General features: G+C 38.6%; 1 protein-coding gene across 1 annotated transcript in view; it reads left to right on the top strand.

Moving 5' to 3' along the window:
• Window positions 1-9,885: 9,885 nt before the first annotated feature.
• TUSC3 (tumor suppressor candidate 3) overlaps window positions 9,886-22,811 on the top strand; it is a 136,412-nt gene continuing 123,486 nt past the window's right edge. Inside the window, exon 1 of the mRNA XM_069789366.1 lies at window positions 9,886-10,070. Coding sequence (XP_069645467.1) covers window positions 9,945-10,070 — 126 coding nt within the window. The 5' untranslated portion in view covers window positions 9,886-9,944. The remainder of the gene's footprint in view (window positions 10,071-22,811) is intronic.

The raw sequence follows: 22,811 nt of genomic DNA, 5'->3' as shown, positions 1-22,811 counted from the left end.
CGTCAGTCCCATGTCTTCACAGACTAGCAGGGGAGGCAGACTGAAGGGGGATTCTTCTCACTGCCCACTAGGCTTCTGATACCGTATTCCCTCTCTTCCCTCTAATACAGCCATATAGGTAAGCTTTAAAATACATGTAAATGAAATGTAAAAAATGTATCTATATGTAAGGGAGAAGACTGCCTTATGATAGCTTGAAGACCTGTTCAGTGGAGAAAACCTCTGTTTCTTAGTATGAGCATTAAAGAGCTTGCAGCATTCAAAGAATGCTGAAATAAATAAAAGTGCTACTGGGAGACATTCATAGTCCGTAAACTGAGCTGCCATCCCAACAGTATCACCTACTAGTCTTCCCATTTGAAGAATCTCTCCCAAAGCCTTTCAGGAGGGTGACTAAGGCCTGTCTCCAGTGGAATTGATGAGTTTTTTAGGAAATAAATAGGTATCAGAAAAAAATCACTCCCATATTAAATACAAAGTAGGAGACATACCAGTAGTTTGAAATATGTGATCTTTCAGGAACATTAGTATTACAAGTAATAATAGTTAGAAGCCTAGGAAATTCAGTGTAATTTTCTATCCCCAGTAAGTTAGAATTGCTTTCTGTGAGGAATAAATATCCATAGGGATGCAAAAGAAGTCATTAAGAAAATTATAATATTTTACTCTGATTATTATAGGTCGTTAAGATGTTTCCATTACCTTTGCTTAATATCAGATGTTCAAAATTATCCTCATATGCTTGATGAATATAATAATTTACATATTTATGTTGTTGCTTACTTTATTAAGTAAAATATTTAAGATAGTTAAACTTACAAAATCCTTTTCCTCTGAAAATGTCATATGCAAAAAGCTTCAACACACATGTCTATTTTTGTTATGCTGGAGAGATACACTTTAAGTTACCATGTTATGTTCTTGCCTCGCTAGAACCATTTGATTTTTCTAGATCATAGGGAGAGCTATGGAAATCTGGAACTTATTGTTTTAACTAAATTTATTGTTTTGGTTAAAACAATAAAGAGCACATAGGAGTTTTGTACAGAGCAGAATCCTGCTTCCTCTTTGAAGAGCTTTGGGTTTTTTTCCCTAAGATCTTAAAGAGGGTCATACATTGCCTGTCCATCCATGGTCTAGACATCTCTCACAAACTGAGTCTAGGGCCCTTTATCATATTTTCATTCATCACACACTCCCTAGAGAAAATTGGACCTTTTATACTCACACAAAAAAGTCTGAAAATGATGACTACTAAAAAGGGGCAATTAAAATTTTGTGTGCTATCAGCGTTCACCTAAGAGTATTCTTAGGTGAATGCACATTAATTCTCTCTTAATATCATTCCTTAAGAGGTTATTTATAACTGAAATGAAGCTATTGCAGCTGACTAACTCTGTAATGGCTTATTTCGAGAGACGAAACACTTATTTTTAGTTTCATCTGATGTTCTTGTCACTTTTATCTATTAAAAATTTTTTTGACTATCCACAATAAACTAAACAATATTCAGTAGTCCTTAAATCATATTCTTTAGACTAAACAAACATTAATTTGTTCTTCCATGAAAAGTACACAATCCGAACTGGTGTTTAACAGATATATTTAGTATCTTCAAGTAAAACAGCATTTCAGTACTCTATTACAATTATTATTGGAACAGATCAAACCTTATTCTGTACAATAAAAAGGCTCATTATTGATGCAGAAATGATGTAAGTTTGTCTTAACTTTCCTGTAGAAGAAATAACTAGCATTCTCAAAGGTGTAATTTTTATTTAAACCTTTCCACAGGGAGATATATAAAAGAGATTGTTACTGAAATAACCACCTGTGCTGCTTGACTTGGGATTTTTTTCATACTCCTCTCTTTTCATTTGTTAATGAAATATTCATACCTAAGGCTAGTAAGTATTTTATGTGTCCTTAATTTTGATGATCCTCAAGACATAGTAAAAAATGACCTGTGAGCTTGGTGTGCTGCACCACATCCCTAAATTACCTTCCACCATCATGGCTATCAAGACAATGATTGAAACTGGGACTATAATTTTTCAATACTATAAATTTTTAGAATTTCTGTGCACTTTATCCCTCAATATATTCCTGTCTTCTTCATAGGTCCTATACCAATGATATATTTACTGTTGTATCTCCAGAAATCAAAATCTCTTGTGTGGCAAGAGAAAGCTCCTGTTCTAGGCAACCCTTAGGAAATGCAAGGTCCAGCATTCTCAAGGAAGTAATTGTAGTGACTGTACTTCAAAGTGCAGACCACTTTCCTTTCATTCACCCAAAGGATTAAATTTATCCATTATAATTCCATGAATGGTGTTCATTTGTCCCAACTTCTACCAACCAGCAGTTTGATGTCTACTCTGAAATAAGCTGCCTACACTGCCAACGAAAATAAGTGCTCTCAAAGAGCAATTCATCTGATCCCCACAAAAGTTATCTAAAACAGCTAGTATCTTTGATTAGTTTAGAAAAATTCAACTCAAACAGAAGTAGGTGACATAAATCCACCCTATATCCCCAGCAGGGGTCACTTTGACATTCATGTCATGCCTGTTGGTGTTCAAGAAGCATTTGGACAATGGTCTTATGTACATGGTTTAACTTTTAGGTTGCACTGTGTAGAGTCAGGAGTTGGTCTCAATGATCCTCATGGGTCCCTTCCAACTCAGGATATTCTATGATGCATATCAAACATTTACTTCAGTCTTGATTCTGGAGTGAGGTATTAAAACGCATGAGCAATTTCACATCCTTTTTTATAATCAAATGCCAATCTTCTAATTTTCATACAAAATAGCATAGCTGTTGAGAGGGGAATGGGTTATGGTGACACTCCTTTAAGAATTACAGGTGACCATTGGCATAATTTTTAAGTTTTATTTTGCTACTATTTGCCAACAATGGAAAATTTCAAAAAGCTTTTTAGCCTAGGTGTTCATGAGCAAGAACTGGACAGCTTATCCAGAAATCAAGTATATAGCTTCACCATCCTTCTAACCTATTTAAGCTATTGAATATGCAAACTTCTTAAAGAAAAAACAAAATGTAAATTTTAAATTAATTGGAAAATTGTATGAATTTGCAGTTATTACAGAGTAGTTAAAAAACTTATTCATTATTTGCAAATGATTTTGTTGTTCATTGGGGAACTGAAGCATTTTTTCTAAATGTTTTGGTTTTCAGTTTCCTAACTCAAGTTTTTCACAGTCCAATATTGTTGATGTATGTCTGTAATTTTTCTTCAAGGTTAAAAGTATTTCTATGATATTACAGATGATACACTGCTATTTACAGGTAAAGTAACTTTTAGAACAAGATTAGCTAAAACCCTGTTAAACAACCAAACCAAAACAAGGTTTGTAGAAGGCTGAGAAACCAATCTAAATCTGAATCCACTGAAAATACAACTATGAAGACAAAGATCTGATTATACATTTATTCATAAGAATAAATTCTTTTCCCCATTTAGTCTTTAAGTAAACATATGCACAGAGAGAGAAGCACACTGAACTGATACTTTCTCAATAGATAAAAGCTCTGTCTGCTTACAAATTTTTATTGCATGTACTAACTTACCAGCACTATGTGTTATTTACCTGCCTGTCACATTTTTTCCAGATTCCTCCATTTCTTTATAAAATGTATCTTTTGGAGTCCCAAGAGATACTTGCACAGTATTTCTTAGTGGCTGACAGTTTGAACAATCCCAGGGTCTAAACTTCAACCCTGTTGCTTATACCCCATCTCCCCATCCTACAGCTGTACCGTAACAGCCTGATAGCTGTTAACAAGGGTCAGGATCCCTAACCATAGCTACTTGTGTTTTATCGATATGGGTGCAAAATTAGACGAATCAGTAATGCAATCTGAGCTTTGGTCCTGCTTTCAAATATAAGAACACCCATTGCTGATATAGACTTATACACATGTATGTTTATATTTATATCTTTAAATATATGTACTAGAGAAATTTCATAGTTATGCTCAGATTGCTGGTTTAGTTTTCCTGAATACATGGATTATTCTATTCTGTATGAGTCTGTTTATCCAAGATAACATGCAATGCATTCATCAAAATAATATGAAATTAGTTTATGAACAAAGCAAAAGGAAAGTTTGCAAGCCAAAAGAAATTTAAATGTTTGGTGTGTTGGTGTAGATGTAAATTACTTTGTTGTTCAATTCCATCTAGTAATTTTTTGTATAATATTTCTTGGAATCTTAGCTGAAGTCAGTGAAATAGGACAATGATAGAAAAATTTACATCACTTGAATTGTATACATAAATAAGAAGTTTACTAAAATTAAATGTAATGGAAAATATCAAAGTGAAGATGATATGAGGTTTTGTAGTCAATCTGGTTTCACAGCACTTATCTTTTATATAAGGGGTATAAAGCACGCTAATAAAATTTATGTGCAACAGCAAACACAGCATGCTTTGTTGCAAGTACTATAGCTGTACTCCCGAGGAAAGGATCAGTGCCTTGTTCAGGAAGAAAAGATTATGAAAAAATTGTTAGTGTGGCTTCAATTTAAGAAGGCATTTTCAGTATTACCAGCCTGGTCCACTGTTGCCTTTCTTTTGTTTAGGAAAAAAAAAAAAAGGGGGGAGGAATGTAATAGTTCACTCAATAAGCTGGTAAGCTTGGATCGCTGACAGGTAGCTAGGTAGTTTTATCTTCTTTACTCAGAGTAAACAAAGTCCAGAACAGGAATCAGCAACTGCTACACTACTGCCAACCATATACCATGAGCAGATTTTTTCTAATGGCGTGCATTAGGATCTGTGCGATGCCAAAACCCAAGAGCCTCAGAATCTTGAAAAGCACCTCTGTGAGAGGTAATAGTCCTATTAATGACAGCAATTGATTAATGGCAACTTGCCTCTCTTGAAGGCAGCATCTCCCAGCAACTCTTAAGTTTTGTTTTGCATGCTTCATCTTTAATAGGAGGAAGAAAAAATATAACTCAGTGCACCACCCTTCAGACCTGACTTGGATGTGATGTGGCTCATTGGTTAGAGAGAGATCAATAGGGCATGAATGAAAGAGAGCTCTCTGAAGGCTGACGGCTGAAAGCCAGAAGAGAAGATATCTTTCCATTTGATTGTAGGAGTAAATCCATCTTTCAACATTAAAGTTTGCAACTTCTGACCTGTGACTGTTAAATGACCACGTAAAAGTAGTAAAAGATTGTCCATAAGAAACTGTGTTTGTCCAGAAGTTTGTAATCTTTTCTCTTGGAAGTAGCCTTTGCTACTGCCTTCAACACTTTGTCTGTATCATAACCTACCCACCGCACCCATCTCCTAAAGAACAGGATTATGCTAATATAGATTACTTTCCAAGCTTACTACCTTTACAAATTTCAGATATAGGAATTAGAACCTAAGCCTCAATTTCTTGCAGAAAGCTCTGACACATTATTTATTTTGATCCCAAGTCACAATGAAATTCACCTTTTTTTCATATCCTTGAAATTTTAATTAAGAAACATCAAAATATTTTAGCATCATTAATTTTAAGGAAACACATAACCATTCCCAGAGCTAAGCTGTTTCATCATAGCTTAATAAAATGACCAAACTGCTTCGTTTCAGGTTAGTTCAATATTAAATTGTACTTAACAAATGCAATTCCTTTTTCCATGAAGCCGTAGCATATAAGCCTCATCATGTGACATTTCTCTCTTTGGGCCAGGCTGCTATTGTAACTAAACGTTCCAGTGATGGGCTTGCTAAGAGCCAAAACCACACTGCTGAATGGGTGCGTAGCTTTAGAAGATGTAATGCTATACTCCTGCAGAAAATGTTGGGGGGTTGTGGAAATTTTTTCCCAACTAAAAGTCCAACAAAAATATCCTAAATAAAACTAATGGTGACTCAAAGAAGTAGCAGATGATACCTGACAACCAGAGCAGTAACTTTTTTTTTATGTGGCTGGATATGGCTGCCTAACTCATGTAACTCTTCTGTCAGGACTTGATTGGCTGTAATAAAGGTCAGGTTTAAATTTAAGGGGATTACTTAAAAAGAAAAAAAACCTGCTGGCTTGAGTTCCACTTATAAACCTTTGGATAGTTATATTAAACTTTCTGGTTCTGTGAGAGCTGATTTTCCTCACTCATGAATACAAATTAAATAGCATACAAAGAATGTTCTTATTACAAAGGAAAAAAAGCTAATGAAGTATGTACGCAAGATAAGAATAACTAATTCTTAAAGTGTGACTAAAACAAGTTCCCTTTTTTTTTCTTCTAGGGAACTGTTAAGCTACTGTTTTCCTCTCATACAATAATCTTCACTCACTCTTTAAAGTTTTTTTAAGTGTTTCTGGGTTGCAAGGTCTGATTCGAGCTAACCTGATCTGTTGGTTTGTCATGTTCACGTTAGCTGCTCCTCATTTCACTCTGCCTAGCCAAGCTTCACTGCACTCCTTGTCTCCAGAGCCACACATTGGGCAGCTGCTTGCTCTCATACCTGTTTTCATTTGCTATTGTTTTAGGCACCCTCACTCTATTGCCTCCTCCTGCACTCATCCCATCTCCTGCTATCTGAGCCTCATGCTGCTTTTTTTGCTCTGATAATCACTCTACCCAACTCCCACAGCTCTGTTCACTGGCTATTGTATCACCTCTTAGGAGGGCTCGTGTAATATTGAGAAAGAGCATAGTCTTCCAGCTCACAGGAGGCTTTTCAACACTCTTGTTTAACATATCTTGCACAAGAAATGCATAGGTCACTTTTTTTCTCTCTTAAACCTTAAGAAGACTTTCACCCAAAAGGTACCGCCCTTGTTGTCCCAGGGTCATGCATTTGCATCCCAGTACCAAAAAATGTTCTATTTTTTAAGATCAGGATACTCACCCCAGGCACGTTTACACAGTTATTTGGGCGAGATATATGCACACTGTTACAAATACAAACTCTCTTTGTAATTTTATGATGGAATTAACTCAACAGAGCTAACTCCCAATAACAGTAACACAATAAACGTAAACCAATCGGATTTCATGTAATCCTTCCCATTAATCTCCCCTTCTCCAGCACCACACTTTTTTTCCAGGCTTGTACTCCTTCCTCCGTCATTCCTTCAGGAAAGGAGGAAGGGAAGTTTTCCTTTCACTTTAGGCCTTCCTTACCAGATTCATATTCATACATTTCATGATACAGCAGCTATGCCTGTATATACCATCTATGAGGCTAGTTCTATCTTCAGGCAATGAAGAGCTCCCAGTGGTTTTCATGTTCTCAGTAGTTTTAATGCTCTTTTCATACAGTGAAAATTTGAAAGGTCTGTGCTTTATTAGGCTCAGGAGGAGACCAGCAGGTTTCCAAACAAGGTTCAAATGAAACCACGTTCTGGATTTAGCAAGAGTGGCCTGAGATTTTTTAATTAAATATTATTTTTTTAGCACACTAATTAAGATATGCCTCTCTTGTTCCAGTGCAAAGTTTTTATTGAATTCTTAGCTCCTACATGAAGAGGAGAAAAAAAGGTCTTTTTTAAAACACACGGTTCTGATGGAAAGGTATATCCTGTCTCTACAGAGCAGAGGTCTGTGTTAGAAACCTCTATAACCAACTATAATGATGGCTATTTTTATTTTATTCTTTTTCTAATCACTTACTATCCTTGTCCTCTTTTTTGGGGGGGAGCAGGGAGGCAGATAGCATGGGTGGCCTGCAATACTATGTTCACACTATGTTCACTAGGTCACTTAGCTTATGATATGCTTAATTACAGGAATTACTTAGAAGTGGCTAGCATAGTATAGGGGTATTGATAGTGGGAATACTGAGAAACTTCTTGTCACGGTCATGTTGAAGCATTTGTACTAATACAAATAATATAAGACAGACTATCTTGGAAGTGTAAGATTCTCAAGCATATGGCTCTGTCTTTCTTTCCAGTAAGTTGCTCCTGCTGTTCCTTTTTAGCCACACCCTAGAAAGTGGGTGTTACAATATTTGTAAGTGGATGTTCTAGAACAGATAGGAGTTTTCAAGGTGATAAAAAGGCAAGTTCAATTAAAAACCATGTTCTTATCTGAAAAAAAACACTCCATCTATCTGAGATTAATGCAGACTCAGAGATTAATGGTAAACAAGGGTTTCCATAACTGAAATAAGCTCAATCTCTCCCTAGTTCACAAAAAAAAAAGACAGAAAAGATGAGGTATAGTGCCTTCTCCATCCCTTTCTTACTCAGCTCATATTGGGCAGGATAGGTCTACATGCTCCAAAAGACACTGGACCTCCAAAACCCTGGAACACATACAGAAAAACCAAAGCTTCTTAGCTCTAATCTTCCTATATTCACTTCACTCATCCACGTGACCCTCTTCCCGTGTCCTGTCTTCTCTTCCATTTCCTTCTGTTTTCAGTCTTTCTTTTGAACCCATTCCTTCCCCATTTGCAAATGGGGAACAGCTATTTACTGAACAGCGTAAATTTTGGGTAACTGAGATCTGGAGTGACAGGACCTGTGATTTCTCTTAAAAAAAAAAAAAAGTTGGCATACAGATATCACCTTTTTTGAAGAGTTATGGCAGCCCTGGTGTCTGAACTCAAATTCTATAGTCAAGGGCTGTTGGACCAACCTTCCTAAATACTTGAGAAGCAGGGTCCAGACTGCATACCATTTTATAATTATTATTGTCCAGTGACAGTCAGAATTTGATGTATGTGGATAACAGATGGTCTGAACACTCTTGGACACTTAAATCAATCTTAAATGTCTGCTAGATTATTTGAATATGATTTACAATTCCTATGGATATAAGTAAATTCTGAAAGGCACATTGCAAATATAACTGAAGGGAACACAATGGCCTATTTAATGTTTCAAATGCTTAGTGCTAAGATGTCAGCAGTATCATCAAATTAGCACCTGACACTATCATCAAAGTACCATCTAAAAATGCTGTGCCCAAAATAAACAAATACTTTTGAATACTCTCTCAGTGCCTCAGCTTTCTGTTTCATTATAGTGTATTGACTATAAAATTCATAACATTTTTGAGTGACATAGCAAAATCTCTGAAGAAATGAATAGTTCCATTTTCTGAGTCTTCAGCGCAGATGTGTGTAAATAACTAATGTAGCATAAGGCAAGTACTTGGAATTCTAGGGAAAAAAAAGAGGGAAAAAATTAAGTATACGCTCATTAATTTAACATTACCTACCCTGTGTGCTGCAGTGTGTACCTTCATGGAAAAAAATATGCAATCACTGATTTGAAGACTGTATCGTGAACCAGAGTATGAAATTAAAGCTGCATGGCTAATGCTCTGGGAATTAAATTCAAACTAATTGTACTAGTGTATTACATTAATATTATTTTCTGAAACGGTGGCTTTCTGCGTTTATAGTGAAATCTAAGAAGCGTATGCATGCAAACACGTGGAAAAGGGTCTTCAGGTTTTCTTAGTCTTTATTCATGATTGCGCTTCGTGCTTCACGCAGCTGCAGCGGGGAACTCGGAGCAGCAGGTAAAGCTGCTCACCCCCACCTCAGGTGAGCAGAAATACCCACCACCCTGGAGGGGACCACCACTACTTACGGGCCCACAGCCTCGGTACAACGTGCTGCCCCTGACAAAGCTGACAGCAAGTCTCCATTACACACCATCTGCGTGTAGGCCTGAGCGTGCGGACGCCCGCCAGGTGCCCGGCACCCAGGCCTACCTCAGCGACGGCCCCGCCGCCGCTCTGCCGCCACCGCCGCCGAAATGGCGTCGAACCGCCTCGGCAGGCACGCGGCGCGGCGAGCGGGAGGAGAAAGAACTACATTTCCCAGGAGCCGCCGCGCCCCGGGGCGATGCGATTGGCCAGGGCCCCAGCCCAATCAGCGGGGAGGAGGTGGGCAGGGGAGCCGCAGGTGCTCGCCGGCGGAGGCTGGCGGCCGGGCGGCGGGGGGGAACATGGCGCTGGGTACCAGGGCACCGCGGCGGCTGCTGCACCTGCCGGCCGGGAGCTGCCTCCTCCTCCTGCTGCTGCTGCTCCTCCTCCTCTGCGGCCAGCTCGGGGGAGGACAGAAGAAGAAGGAGGTAGAAACGTTCGCTTCTTTCGCCATCGCGCCCGGCCGAGGGGCCGGGGCTGCCCTGCCGTGCCGCCTCCCCCTCGGCAGCGCCCGCGTCCCCCTCCGCCCGGCGCTCTGCGCTCTTCGCCCTGCCTCCCCCCCGTGCTCCTCCCGCCGCGGGCGCGGGCCTCCCCCTGCTGCCCCGCCGGCTCCTCTCCCTCCCCAGCCCTGAGGGGGGCGCCTGCGGGGCGGAGGGCGCCGGGCGGCCGCTCACCCCGCCCCGCGGAAGATGGCCGGCCGCCGGCGGAGGCGGCGGCGGCGGCGGCGGCGTCTCCAGGGCAGCCGGGAGCCAGCGCCGCGGCGGCAGGGCGCGGCGCCGGGTTCGCCGTCCCCGGCGTGATGTCCCAGCCCAGGCGGGGTGCCGTCCGTTGCCGTGGGCCTTTAACTCCCCGGGTTTGAGCGCGTAAAGGCTAGGGCCGCCGTCCTGTGCGCGGCTGCCCTCCGCGGTGGGCCTCGGGTGCCTCAGCAGCCAGCCGAGGGCGAGGAGCGCTGACCCGCGACGAGCCGTCAGGCGAACGAAGTTGAGCCCCATGTTTGTGGAGCCAACTTAAAAGAAATGCCCAGAGTTAATAAATAACATTGCAGCAATGGCAGCAGGTGTGCTGGTGTGGGTGCTGATGCCCTCTCTTCCTGGTGGCTTCTGGGTAAGAGAGGTGCGGAGGAAGGAGCAGTTTTCATTCAGTTGCAGCAGCAACCGTCTACCTTCAGCAACTTTTGTACTTGGGTAGGGGAATGTGCAAAAATGTGTAGTGAAAATATTTGCCTTCTTCAGGCTTCAGTGTACTAGAGCATGCTACGCTTCTCTCCCTAGCTTGCCCTCGATTTCAGGTCAGGTTCTCGTATACCCAGTGCTAGGCCAACCAGTTTCTCTGTAACTTGATTTAGGGGAGGAGATGACTTTTTAGCAAACTGTAGAATTTTATTTTTGATATTTTTTTTTTACATCTGTTTTCCACTGTCAGTGTTGCCAGAGGACTTGTGCTTTGTGGTGGGGAAGGAGAGGGAAGGAACAATTTTGCTAACAGATCCTCTCTTTGAACTATCTCCTCAGACAAAGAGAAGAATGGCTGGAAAATTTTTTGTTAGTTTGCTTTGTTGTTCTTTAAAGAACTATGTAGGTTATTAAAGCTTATAGGCCAAAGAAGTGAAGTGAGGAGGAGCAGAGAAGGAGGTGCTGATGTCTTCCCTCTCGTGTCCAGTGACAGGACTCGAGGGAATGGCTTTTAAGTTTTAGCTGTCTCAGGGGAGCTTTGGATTGGATATTAGGAAAAAGTTCTTCACTGAGAAGGTGGTCAAACACTGGAACAAGCTCCCCAGGGAAGTGGTCATGGCCCCAAGCCTGTCGATCCTCAAGAAGCTTTTGGACAATGCTCTTAGGTATATGGTTTAACTTTTAGGTTGCCCTGTGTGGAGTCAGGAGTTGGACTCAGTGATCCTAGTGGGTCCCTTCCAACTCAGGATATTCTATGATTCTAAAAGGCCAAAATTAGTATGTAAAATCCTTATTTAAGTATCTAAATAGTGGTCCGACTTTGTGGTCTTACCAAGTTAAGTAGTAATCTGATAATTGAGATAAATCCCTTGGGTATCAGTGTAAAAAACAAACCCCTTCACTCTAGGCATTCTCTTTTTTCCTCTTTCTGGAAAGAGTAGGGAGTAATGTGCTGCTCTTCTGCTGCTATAATTAACTTCTTTTCAAAACGTTAACTTGTTAGGTTTTTTAATAAAATGTGTTTAATGTTTGACACTCTTGATTCTCTCTTGCTGTGATGTACTGACATTGCAACTTCTGTTGACATTTTCATGTGGAGTGACAGCTGTGCTACTAGGATAGCTGAAATAATCTTTATTTCTTTTTTAAATGGAATCCTTTCCTAACAAGTAAATAATGGCAAATTAAAATGGACATGTACAATTACTTTCTATAAAGTTTCCCCAATTCTACTGCAGAGGTGGTACGTAACAGGATTGAAATGGATACTTTTTGCCTAGCCATTTGGTACTATGGTTCAGGCTGGTATTTCTCCTCTGTAAAGCTTGTTATTAATTTTTTTCCTTTTTAACTGATTTAATTAACACTTCTCAGTCTTCTGCATCTTTTTACCTCCACTCTTCATTCGTGTTTAGTATTTTTCTCTTAATGCAATGGACTAAATGCTGCTCGTGCATACAAAACACTGTTTTTGTGCACTACAACTGCACCTTTACAGAAACTAGTGCAACATTGTGAGTGCTTGCTTCGCTTTAAATGCAGGCTTAAAGGAAAGTGTAACTTCAAGGTTTTCAGGGTTTTGTATTATGAATATCACTTCGTATGAGTTGTGTATGTTACAGCTAAAGTCTGGCTCCTTTTCATACCCTACTAACCTCATGTTGAAAACTCTAGTAGTTTGCCCAATATATACGGGAAAAAACACGTGTATGTGAAAGATGAAACCTGAACTTTCTTACAGTGAGCAGTTTGGAAATAACATTTTAAAACTGTTCTGAGGAAAATTATATGATTTGAAAGAGCAAAGGATCTTGTGCTATGGGAGGTTCCTGTTCACAATAGTGTCCAGAAGCACAGTGGTAAAAAGCAAAGATGATGGAGGTTAACTGTGTAAAGTGAACCTAAGTTTTTCCGTACAAAAACTGATAAGATTGCTGTAGCTTTTATGGAAGTCAGAAAAATGGTTGAACATACAGTGAGTTGTTTCAAAGAGAACCCTGCAAGAGGGAGGTTAATGTAGTAGGGTTAAAATGTGTATCTCATGAGATAAAAAGAAGTCACATCTCAGTTTCCTCTTTCCTGCTTGCTTTGTGTGTGTCTTCATTGGGGTGGAAAAAGAGGTTAAGGAGTAGAGAAAGGAAACTTCTTTCCCAATCAACTTTTTTGAAAACCTTGAGTACTTAATAAGTACTTGAAAATTAAATACTTGAAAATAAGAAGAACTTGAGGTGTTGGAATTGGAGCTTAAGCAAGGAAAGTATCCTTGGTGAAGACAATGTTTTGGGTTTTTTAATTTTTTTTTTTTTTCCTTTAAAGCATTGACTATATAGAAAAGTATGCATAAAGTCTGAATGATTAGAGGTGTCGGGATCAGTTGTATGAGCCTGGAAGGTGGAAATAACAGCTTTGCTGAAAGGAGAGGACCAAGTTAAGGTATTAGGTGTTTTTGAAGGACTTACTACTAGCAGAGAAAGATGAATGGGGAAACTAGAGAACATTGGTGTAACTTTCCGTGTTGATGGCGAAATACTACGTTATAGCTGTATTTAGAGTGGAAAATATGTAAGTTCTTAAATTACTAAAATACATTGTCCTATACAGTAAAATATTCGTAAAATATTCTTAATGATAAGTAAAGAAACTTTCTCCTGTGGCAAGTTACTGAAAAGTACTGTTGTCCATCTTCAACTTGATTAAATTTGTAAAAATTCAAAGAACTATTAGAGAATGGATTTGAATTAGTTGATGATTAGTCATCTGGTGTCATGGAAGCTATTTCTAGAATGGCCGCATGAATGTGTAAACATACAAACATTCCTATTGCTTCTCTTTAATCCTGCTGTTCACTTTTCTGTATTGTGGAAACCCATGACAACTTTCACCCCTGAGGAGATAAATAGAAAACACTGGACTGTCTTAAAATGGCCATAGATAAAGTGTAATAATTTGGAAATTAGATGAAGAGCAACACCATAACTTTCTGCCATGGCTCACACTTAAAAGCTAACTAGATTTGGAAAGACTGCTTTTATGATTTTAATTCTGGTGCTGAGCAGCACATTTATTTCAAGTGGAATAAAAAACAGTTCTTGGTTATGAAAATAGCAGCAAGTAACTGAAGAAGGACTGTTCTCTTGGAAACTATATTCATAATGGGAGAAAATAATAATTGACTCTTCTCACAGCATCTGAGATACTATATTTTGTATTAACATACATACATTTTCTGTAAGGCGTGTTCCCAATCCTTTTGATCCTTTTTATATCTCTTATACAAATTCTAAGTTGTTAAAACTTTAAAATTGAAAGGAATCAGAATGACAATATTACACTTTGAAATATACCGCTTGGTGTTTTATTATAAATTGCTTCGCATGGGCAATTTATATTTATATAGATAAGATTTTTTTTGACTGAAACACATAGAAGAATGTTGATTTTGCAATATGAAAAGCATTTCTCATAGAGGGTAAAGTTTATTTTGAGCTTTCAGGTAGATGATTCAGAAGCTTAGTTAAACCTCTGTTACGCAATTGGAGCAGTGATTTTTCTGTAGGTAAGTTTTTCATTACTGCTAAATCTGATGCAGGGAAGCTGCCTGTGTAGACCAACATATCGGCTTTGTTCAAGTGGAGGTGTCTTGTTCTTATTGAGCTTAAATCTACTCAAAAAGATTCTGACGTATAATAACATTGTAGTTACTTTACTTTTCTGTAATGTAAAGTTCTGTAATGTCTTAGTTTGACCTGAGTATTTCTGAAGTATTTCAAGACTGGTCTCTCAATCACTATTCCTTACCTTTTCCACCCTTTCCCCCACTGGGTGTAGAAGTTATGGCAATTGTAGAGAAATTGTAGAAGATAGGGTTGGAAGGACAATCTAACTGAGGCTTTATCCCAAAGCTCAGCCATGCTTTTATTGTTCCTGACAAATGTCTATCTGATGTGCCCTTAGAAGCCTTTAGTGGTGGTGACACTACAACTTCCTTAGGTAACATATTACTGTGTCTTATTGTTAAAAGGATTTTTTTTCCCAAAGATCTAACCTGAATTTCAGTGTGTTCAATCTCCACATTTTTGAGCCTGTTATTTCTTGTCCTCATCATGACCGTAAAGAACAGATTATTCTTTGATGTCTTCTGCATTTAGACAGAGACTAAAGGTAGCATTTGATGTTTTTTCCAGAGTTATTTTTTTTCTTATAAATAGAAGCAACTGTGTAATTTTTTAAGGCTTTGAGTATTAAATGTCATAATCTTCCTGAGAGAATCTTCAGTCCTGAACATATTTTCCTCTGTTTTATGTGAAACTAACTGGGATAGATTGGCAGGATCCCCTTGTTTCTGCACCATGTGTTCTTGTTTTCCTTTGGGTTTACATATTGAGCCCATCTTGTTTATCCAGGGTTACTGATGGTTATTATCATGTTCCTTCCCTTGAAGTCAGAATGGTACCTTCTGCTTTAAAATTCCTTTCCTAGTCCAATTCATAGAATCATAGAATCATTTAGGTTGGAAAAGACCTTCAAGATCATTGAGTCCAACCATCAACCATGCCCACTAAACCATGTTCTGGAGTACCTCATCTACGCGCTTTTTGAATACCTCCAGGGATGGTGACTCAACCACTTCCCTGGGCAGCCTACTCTAATGTCTGACAACCCTTTCTGTAAAGAAATTTTTCCTAATATCCAACCTAAACCTCCCCTGGTGCAACTTGAGGCCATTTCCTCTTGTCCTATCTCCAGCCACCTGACAGAAGAGACCAGCACTCACCTCACTACAACCCCCTTTCAGGTAGTTGTAGAGAGCGATAAGGTCTCCCCTCAGCCTCCTCTTTTCTAGACTAAACAGCCCCAGCTCCCTCAGCCGCTCCTCATAAGACTTGTGCTCCAGGCCCCTCACCAGCTTGGTTGCCCTTCTCTGGACACGCTCCAGCACCTCAAGGTCTTTCCTGTAGTGAGGGGCCCAAAAGTGAACGCAGTACTCGAGGTGCAGCCTCACCAGTGCCGAGTACAGGGGAACAATCACCTCCCTGCTCCTGCTGGCCACACTATTTCTGATACAGGCCAGGATGCCATTGGCCTTCTTGGCCACCTGGGCACACTGCTGGCTCATATTCAGCCGGCTGTCAACCAGCACCCCCAGGTCTTTCTCTGCCGGGCAGCTTTCCAGCCACTCTTCCCCAAGCCTGTAGCGCTGCATGGGGTTGCCATGACCGAAGTGCAGGACCCGGCACTTGGCCTTGTTGAACTTCATACGATTGGCCTCAGCCCATCGATCCAGCCTGTCCAGATCTCTCTGTAGATCCTCCTTACCCTCAAGCAGATCGACTCTGCCTCACAGCTTGGTGTCATCCGCAAACTTGCTGAGGGTGCACTCAATCCCCTCGTCCAAATCATCGATAAAGATATTAAACAGAACAGGGCCCAACACTGAGCCCTGAGGAACACCACTTGTGACGTGCCACCAACTGGATTTCACCCCATTCACCACAACCCTCTGGGCTCGGCCATCCATCCAATGAAGAGTACACTTATCCAAGCCATGAGACGCCACCTTCTCAAGGAGCATGCCGTGAGAGACAGTGTCAAAGGCCTTGCTGAAGTCAAGGAAGATAACATCCACAGCCTTTCCCTCATCCACTAGGCGGGTCACCTGGTCATAGAAGGAGATCAGGTTGGTCAAGCAGGACCTGCCTTTCGTAAACCCATCTGGGCTGATCCCCTGCTTATCCTGGACTTGCCATGTGAGTGCTCTCAAGACAAACCATTCCATAATATTCCCCGGTACCGAGGTCATTCGTGGTGGTGTTTCACCATAAATGTAGCAATTCTCACCCTTTCAGAGCTAAGGGCTGCAAAATGTGCAGCAAAGCCTGCTGCCCTTGGTCTCTGTTGCTCCAAAATGGAAAAGGCACTAATTAGTTTCTTCCTCTGTTTCCTGATGCTGTTTTCTATGACCTGTAACATTCTTTCCTTCTGATCAATGTTCTGCCTGCCTATTTAATTTAAAGAAAGAAATTACGAGAAATGTGGTAGAGCACGTGTAAAAAAAGAAAAGAAGAAAAAAAATGTATGATGGATGAGGAATGTTCAACATAGATTAAATGGCATGTGTAGTATGAGACAGATTCTTGATGTCTCAGGATCTCTGATACTATGTCAACAAAATAGTGATAATTACAACTTAAGTTTTTTCTCTTTATGTCTTGAAATTCTGTTTAACATTAAACTTGAATATAAAGTCTTTTTGGTCTTCTAATCATTAAATTTTGGTTTTGCTCTCCAGACTGTGCAGTACTGCATGTTTTTGCTTTTCAAACAGCATGCAGGAAGAAGTTTGGCAGTTATACCAAGTATAGACTCCTCTTTAAAAAATTTATTAACAATTGAGATGTGACAGAGGTTTAATCTGTGAAGGGAAACTCTGTCTATAGATTTGGGTTCAAGCCATTTTAAAGATGTATTTTAAGTGGAGGGTTTATATCCAGTTGTGTAATTTGTCATTTTATCTATTGTTGCCGTAGAGAGACAGGAGGTTTGTTTTTTTTGTTTTGTTTTTTTTATTTTTTATTCAGTGCTTAAAGCTTTAAAATAACTGTCCTGGGTTTGAAGTGAAATAACAGTGATAAGTTGTGCCTGAAAATGTAAAATTCTTTAAATGCAATTCTAAATGTTTTTCTCTACTCTGTCCTAAAAAGAATGGGAAAAAAAATGTTTGCAACAATTCTTTATTTTCTGATGATTTCTACAAGGAGCAAACCCCTCTATATACCTTTGTCTTTTATCCCTAATTAACTAAAGTTTTGGAGAAACTTGACAAAATTAACTAGCAGTTCTTATTTTAACAAATCTGTATAGAAAACCTTGATGTCTGCAGTGATTGCATACAATAAGTGAAATAAAGGATGCTTACAGCATCTTGATAGCATTTTGTAATTGTATTACTGAAGCTTTTCTGTCCCAGATGTCTCCATTTGGCATCCTTGCTGTCATAAGACAGATCAGTGGCATAATTGATCTTTTCCCCTGTTCCGTTCTATAACCATTTATACAGCACATCCTGTGCAACCACATGGAAAATACAGATTGTATCTGCTTGAGTTCTAAGTGCTCTGGAAAAATCAGTCAGTACAATTAGAGTGGGAAAGCGTTGGGGTTTTTTGTTATTGTTTTGGGTCTTCAGATTTATCCTCTTCCTTTCTGAAAGTGTTTTGAAGGTCACATTTTATTGGCTAAGATAATGATCGGAGCTAAAAAAAGGAACTTTACCTGGTATTTGTTTTAGGCCTCTTCCTCATATTCTAATAAATCTGAAAGCAAGCATAATAAAAAAGTATTGTTATCTTTTCATCAAATGCTATGAGATATTATAAGATATATATAAAAAACCATGTTCTTTAATGTTTGGTGCATATATCAAATGTAATAATGATTCTTTTTCTTGTTAGAACTTCAATAATAAGGAATTGCCATGAAATAAGTTGAAAGATATTTTAGAGGGATCCTCAAAGCTCCATTTCAGATAGAGAAACTCCTATTTTTATATGCTATTATTGCAAGTCCTTCACATTCTAAGAAAGATAAGCAAATTGATAACTTGCATTGAATGGATTGCTGCTTTTATGACAGAATTTAAAAAAAACAAAACTGGCAGTATTTTGGTGACATAAAATAGTCCCAGAAATTTGAAATGGAAATGATTTGCACCCGTGCCAGTACAGGCTTCTTCATGACAACACTCTTCTTTGTGATTGCTAAAGTGGTGGCAGGACTTCTGTCATTTCTCTGGGGAGACTGTTCTCCCATCTAATAGGATTTACTGTTAGGTTTTTATTTTCTTCTGATGATTGTATCTGATAATACCATTTTGTAATACCCCAAGTTCTTCGTCTTAAGCTGTTGCAGTCCTTAGCCTAATTATACCATTACATTACTTTTTCTTGTTCTTTTCTTCTGAATCTAAAGCAAATTACTTTTGAATTTCAGACGTACTGGTCATTAAGCTTAGCAGAGTTTGGCTGTGTTGTATAAAACATTTGTATATCAAGTTTATAACTAAGTGGTAATTACAGTTGTGCAGTCCCTTTGTGGAATGACATTTTGAGCTCACAGAGTTGCTTGAGGTTATAGGCTACAGCATCTGCTGCTTGAAGGATAAAAACTATCTTCTGCTCTGCTTTTAGTTTGGCTTTTTAATAATTTCATATTACTATGAATTACATATTACAGCTGTCCTCTCTACTATTAAAAAACTAGCATGTTCAGTTACTTTCCTTATCCAGTTGCCTTACATAGGCCAACTATGACAGAGTCTAGTCCTGAATCTGGCATATTACGTTTCTGTTTAACTTTTGTAGGTTTAGATATGCATGTGTTCATGTCTGACCCATGTAAATGTCTCCTCAATGGAGATTTTTGAGCTTGTAGAGCAAAAGTGTAGTTAATATAGTAAAAAATCCTACTTAAAGTATAACGTTATTTCTGTGTTTTATTTTATAACTTCTCCTAAACATTTTTGAAGCTTGATTGTTTTATGAAGTCCTTTGATACTTAGCCAGTTTTCGACTTACGAAAATAATTGACACTTGTTCAGCTAATTAATTAGCTAACTCCCTTAATACAGCATTTTATCAGGTCCTGCTGACTACACATTCAGGCTTTTTCAGGTATTTTGTTTCTTGGATCTTGTCAGTGGCAGCCATGCATTCTGCATCTAAGTTAAGCCTTTAACTCAAAACTGTGCTGTCCTCCAAAAGTGTGTTTCTTTTGAATAATGAATTCTTATATTTACATTGCAATTTTTTTTCTGCACTATGCTGAAGAATATAGTTATTTTAACAATAAAGTAAGAGAGGCATTTTTTTGGTTGGTGCTGCTTAAACTTTTCTTGGTAATTGTAGCTGCTTTGTCTTTGTTTACTTCAGTCATTCAAATTATTACTTAAAACATTTTGTTCTTTTTCCTTCTCTTAGTTATCATGAACTCTATATGACCATCTTCTACTTTTGGTAGTAAACTAGAATGAAATAAAAATTGCATTTAATCCATAATTAGTAAATTCACTGGGGTACTGATATACTAAAAATATGAAACTTAAAATAATTTTTATTTTTAATCCTATTAAAGTATTTTAATGTGAATCTTCATCTTTCTGTAAAAGACCTAACTAGAGACTTAGACTCTGCAAGGGTGATTAATGTGTGGGATGATAAAACTGAGCAGACAGGATGCTTTGAAATATAGCTCCTTTCTCTACTCTGTTTTTTGAAGGTTATCTAACAGTATAAAGAAGGTATTTGAATACAAGTAGAAGTCTGTTTTGACTGACAGAGGTAATGCTTTTCTAGATACCCTAGAAGTTGCAGGGCTAGGACTACATACAGTGAAGGAATAAAGTAGCTATACCAGCATATGTTTAGGTGTTTGTGCAAAGAGAGGAATTCAAGCTACAATTAGGTGAGTCATTTGTGGAGCAACTTAGTAATGGGAGGAGTAGGGCACCTCATAGGTTGCACTGCCAGCACTCTGCATAGTCAGTGATCTTGAACTGGGGAATAGATAATGCAAAAGGATGTTTCTGAAATCTTGTCCTTCTCTAGATTTTGGATTCTTGAGTCAGAACTGTAAGGCTGTGCTGTCCACTCTGGGCTGTCCAGAATTTGGTATAATTTCCTAACATAGAAGACGTCCTGGTAAAGTATTGTGCAGACTTCAGGTACAGGAGGAGAACGTGGTGATGCTAATACTTCAAGGACTGTGTACAACATGGTCCTTAAAAATGATAACAATAGAAAAGCAAAGTAAGAATGTAATTGCTTGATGAGAGTATTGCTTTCTTTTTTTTCTTTCTCCACATGGTGATGTATTTATGGTTAAGGTAGTATATACTCTGGTTCCTGTTCAGATCATGTAAGATGGTGCAACTATGCCTATTGATTGTGGTTTACAGGTTATGGTTTCAGGGATTTCTCCTGAGATGTGGGACTTGAATATCTCCATGTTGATGAAGATCATAGTGAATCCCCTTCACCTTACTTGGTCAAACGCTCTAAAATTTGGAAGAGTGCACAAATGCACACAGCAGTAAGTGGGTTTTGTTTTCAAGCATGTTTTTTAAAGTATGTTTTCTGTGATGCCTTTTACTGAGATGTTTTTGGGTATCAATTACGTGTATTCAGATTGTGCTTAAGATCAGATGCCTAGGGGAATTAATACACTTGCTACCTAGTTCATCAGTCTCTTCAGTGGGGCTGTAACTTGATCTCACTGCAAAGTCTGGCATGTTTAAGTGTAGGGCATGTTTAGAGGTCTAGAGAGCATTGAGAGTCCTTCCTTCTCCTTTACTGCTGTGTCTGAATATTTTTTTTTTTTACATGTAGGCTATGCAACTTGGTAGTTGGATATGAAGTAGAATTACTACAAGTTGTAGATGCGTATGGTTAGTGAACTCCATTACCTTCTATCTACGGATCTGGCCACTGAAAAACAAGTTAGCCAAACATGCAAACCTCATGTCCAATGTAACATTACACACCCTGGTGACTTAAATGGAAATCCCATCCCATGTTTCCCTGAACAGTGTGTTTTGGAAAACAAAGGCAACTTGCTGAAGTTAACTTCTTTGAAGCTGGGGTTTTTATTATTATTGGGCTGGAGGATAGTAGAAGTACATAAGGGAAAATAAAAACTATTAAAAGCTGTCTTGAAGAGGGCATGAATTGCCAGGGATTTATGTTCATTCTAGCTTTATTGTATGCAACAATCTCTTTGAGAGGCTACCTTGCCTTACTTTTTTTGAAATAGAAGATTTTTTTTTTTTTACTACAATAACTAGACTAGCAGAATTAATGGATTATATAAATAGGTTAATATGACACTAAATGCAGTGCTTTACTGTAAAAGTATGAAAAAGTGAAACTTTTTATTTGCTTTTACAATTGTACCTTTCTGACCTCATTTCCAAAAAATGCTTTAGATTTTTATCAACCATTTGGGTTGCTGGTACACTGTAAGAAGGCTTTTGGGCTATCTATTAATCTAGTAGTTGAGTATTGCAAAAATCAGTTTGAAGTGGATCAGTCTTTGTGGTGATGAATGACTGAAGTTGATAAGGTTTCTTCTTATCAGCTACCAGCCATATGCCTTAAATGGAATTGCTGTTAATGGCACATAAAACTTCATTAGTAGCCAGATTCCTCCTGCATGTTCACTCAGCAAGTTCTAGATTCTCCTAACTTACCTCATGCTGAAATGTGACTTGCTCAATGAGTGGCCTGATCAGGTAAGAGTGTTAAATCTGATCAGCTTTTTCTTTTCTATGAGCAGTTGACCTGAATTTGAGGCAAAATGCCTGTGAAATATGATGCCACACAAATTGCATGTAAATATATTAAAAAGCACACAATAAGATACACACATTTCTAAAAAGACGAGTTTTGATCATCCAAACAAATATTGCTTTGATCCAGCAGGAATATTTTGGTCATGCTGTTTAAATGTGTCCGTTTATTACAGTTAAGCAGTAATTGTTATCACAAAATCCAGATGGCAATATTTGGTAATTGCATTCAGGAAATCATTCTAACGGTATTCCTTTTCTTTAAGGAAACATGACATGACCTTGCCTTATAAAATACTAAAAATGTTTACCAGGTTTAACTGTTAAGACTTAAGAGAAGCCAAGTTCAATGATCAAAGGCATGCAGGAGTGAGAGTCCTTAACTCTTGTAGGAATCTGTTAGAGGATAGAAACTGGTAGTGCTAAGTTGTCTGAATTCTACGTTGTTTTTGCATCACACTTCTAAATGTTTTAGTCATGGTTTGTGCTCTTGGCAACCATATGATGGCTCAGCTTTAATGCATTTCATTGGGAGCTTTTTCATCTTTCAGTTCTATGCCTGATTTCTATCAACGCTTCCAAATGAAGTGGAAAGAGAATGGCAGGAGTTTCTTTAGAATTTTAAGGAGGACATCAGTCCTAGGAAGCTTAATCCA

Source organism: Haliaeetus albicilla, chromosome 1, assembly GCF_947461875.1.
Source record: "Haliaeetus albicilla chromosome 1, bHalAlb1.1, whole genome shotgun sequence".
Lineage (NCBI taxonomy): Eukaryota > Metazoa > Chordata > Aves > Accipitriformes > Accipitridae > Haliaeetus > Haliaeetus albicilla.
The sequence above is the reverse complement of the archived record's forward strand: the minus strand, read 5'-3'. Positions and strand labels throughout refer to the sequence as shown.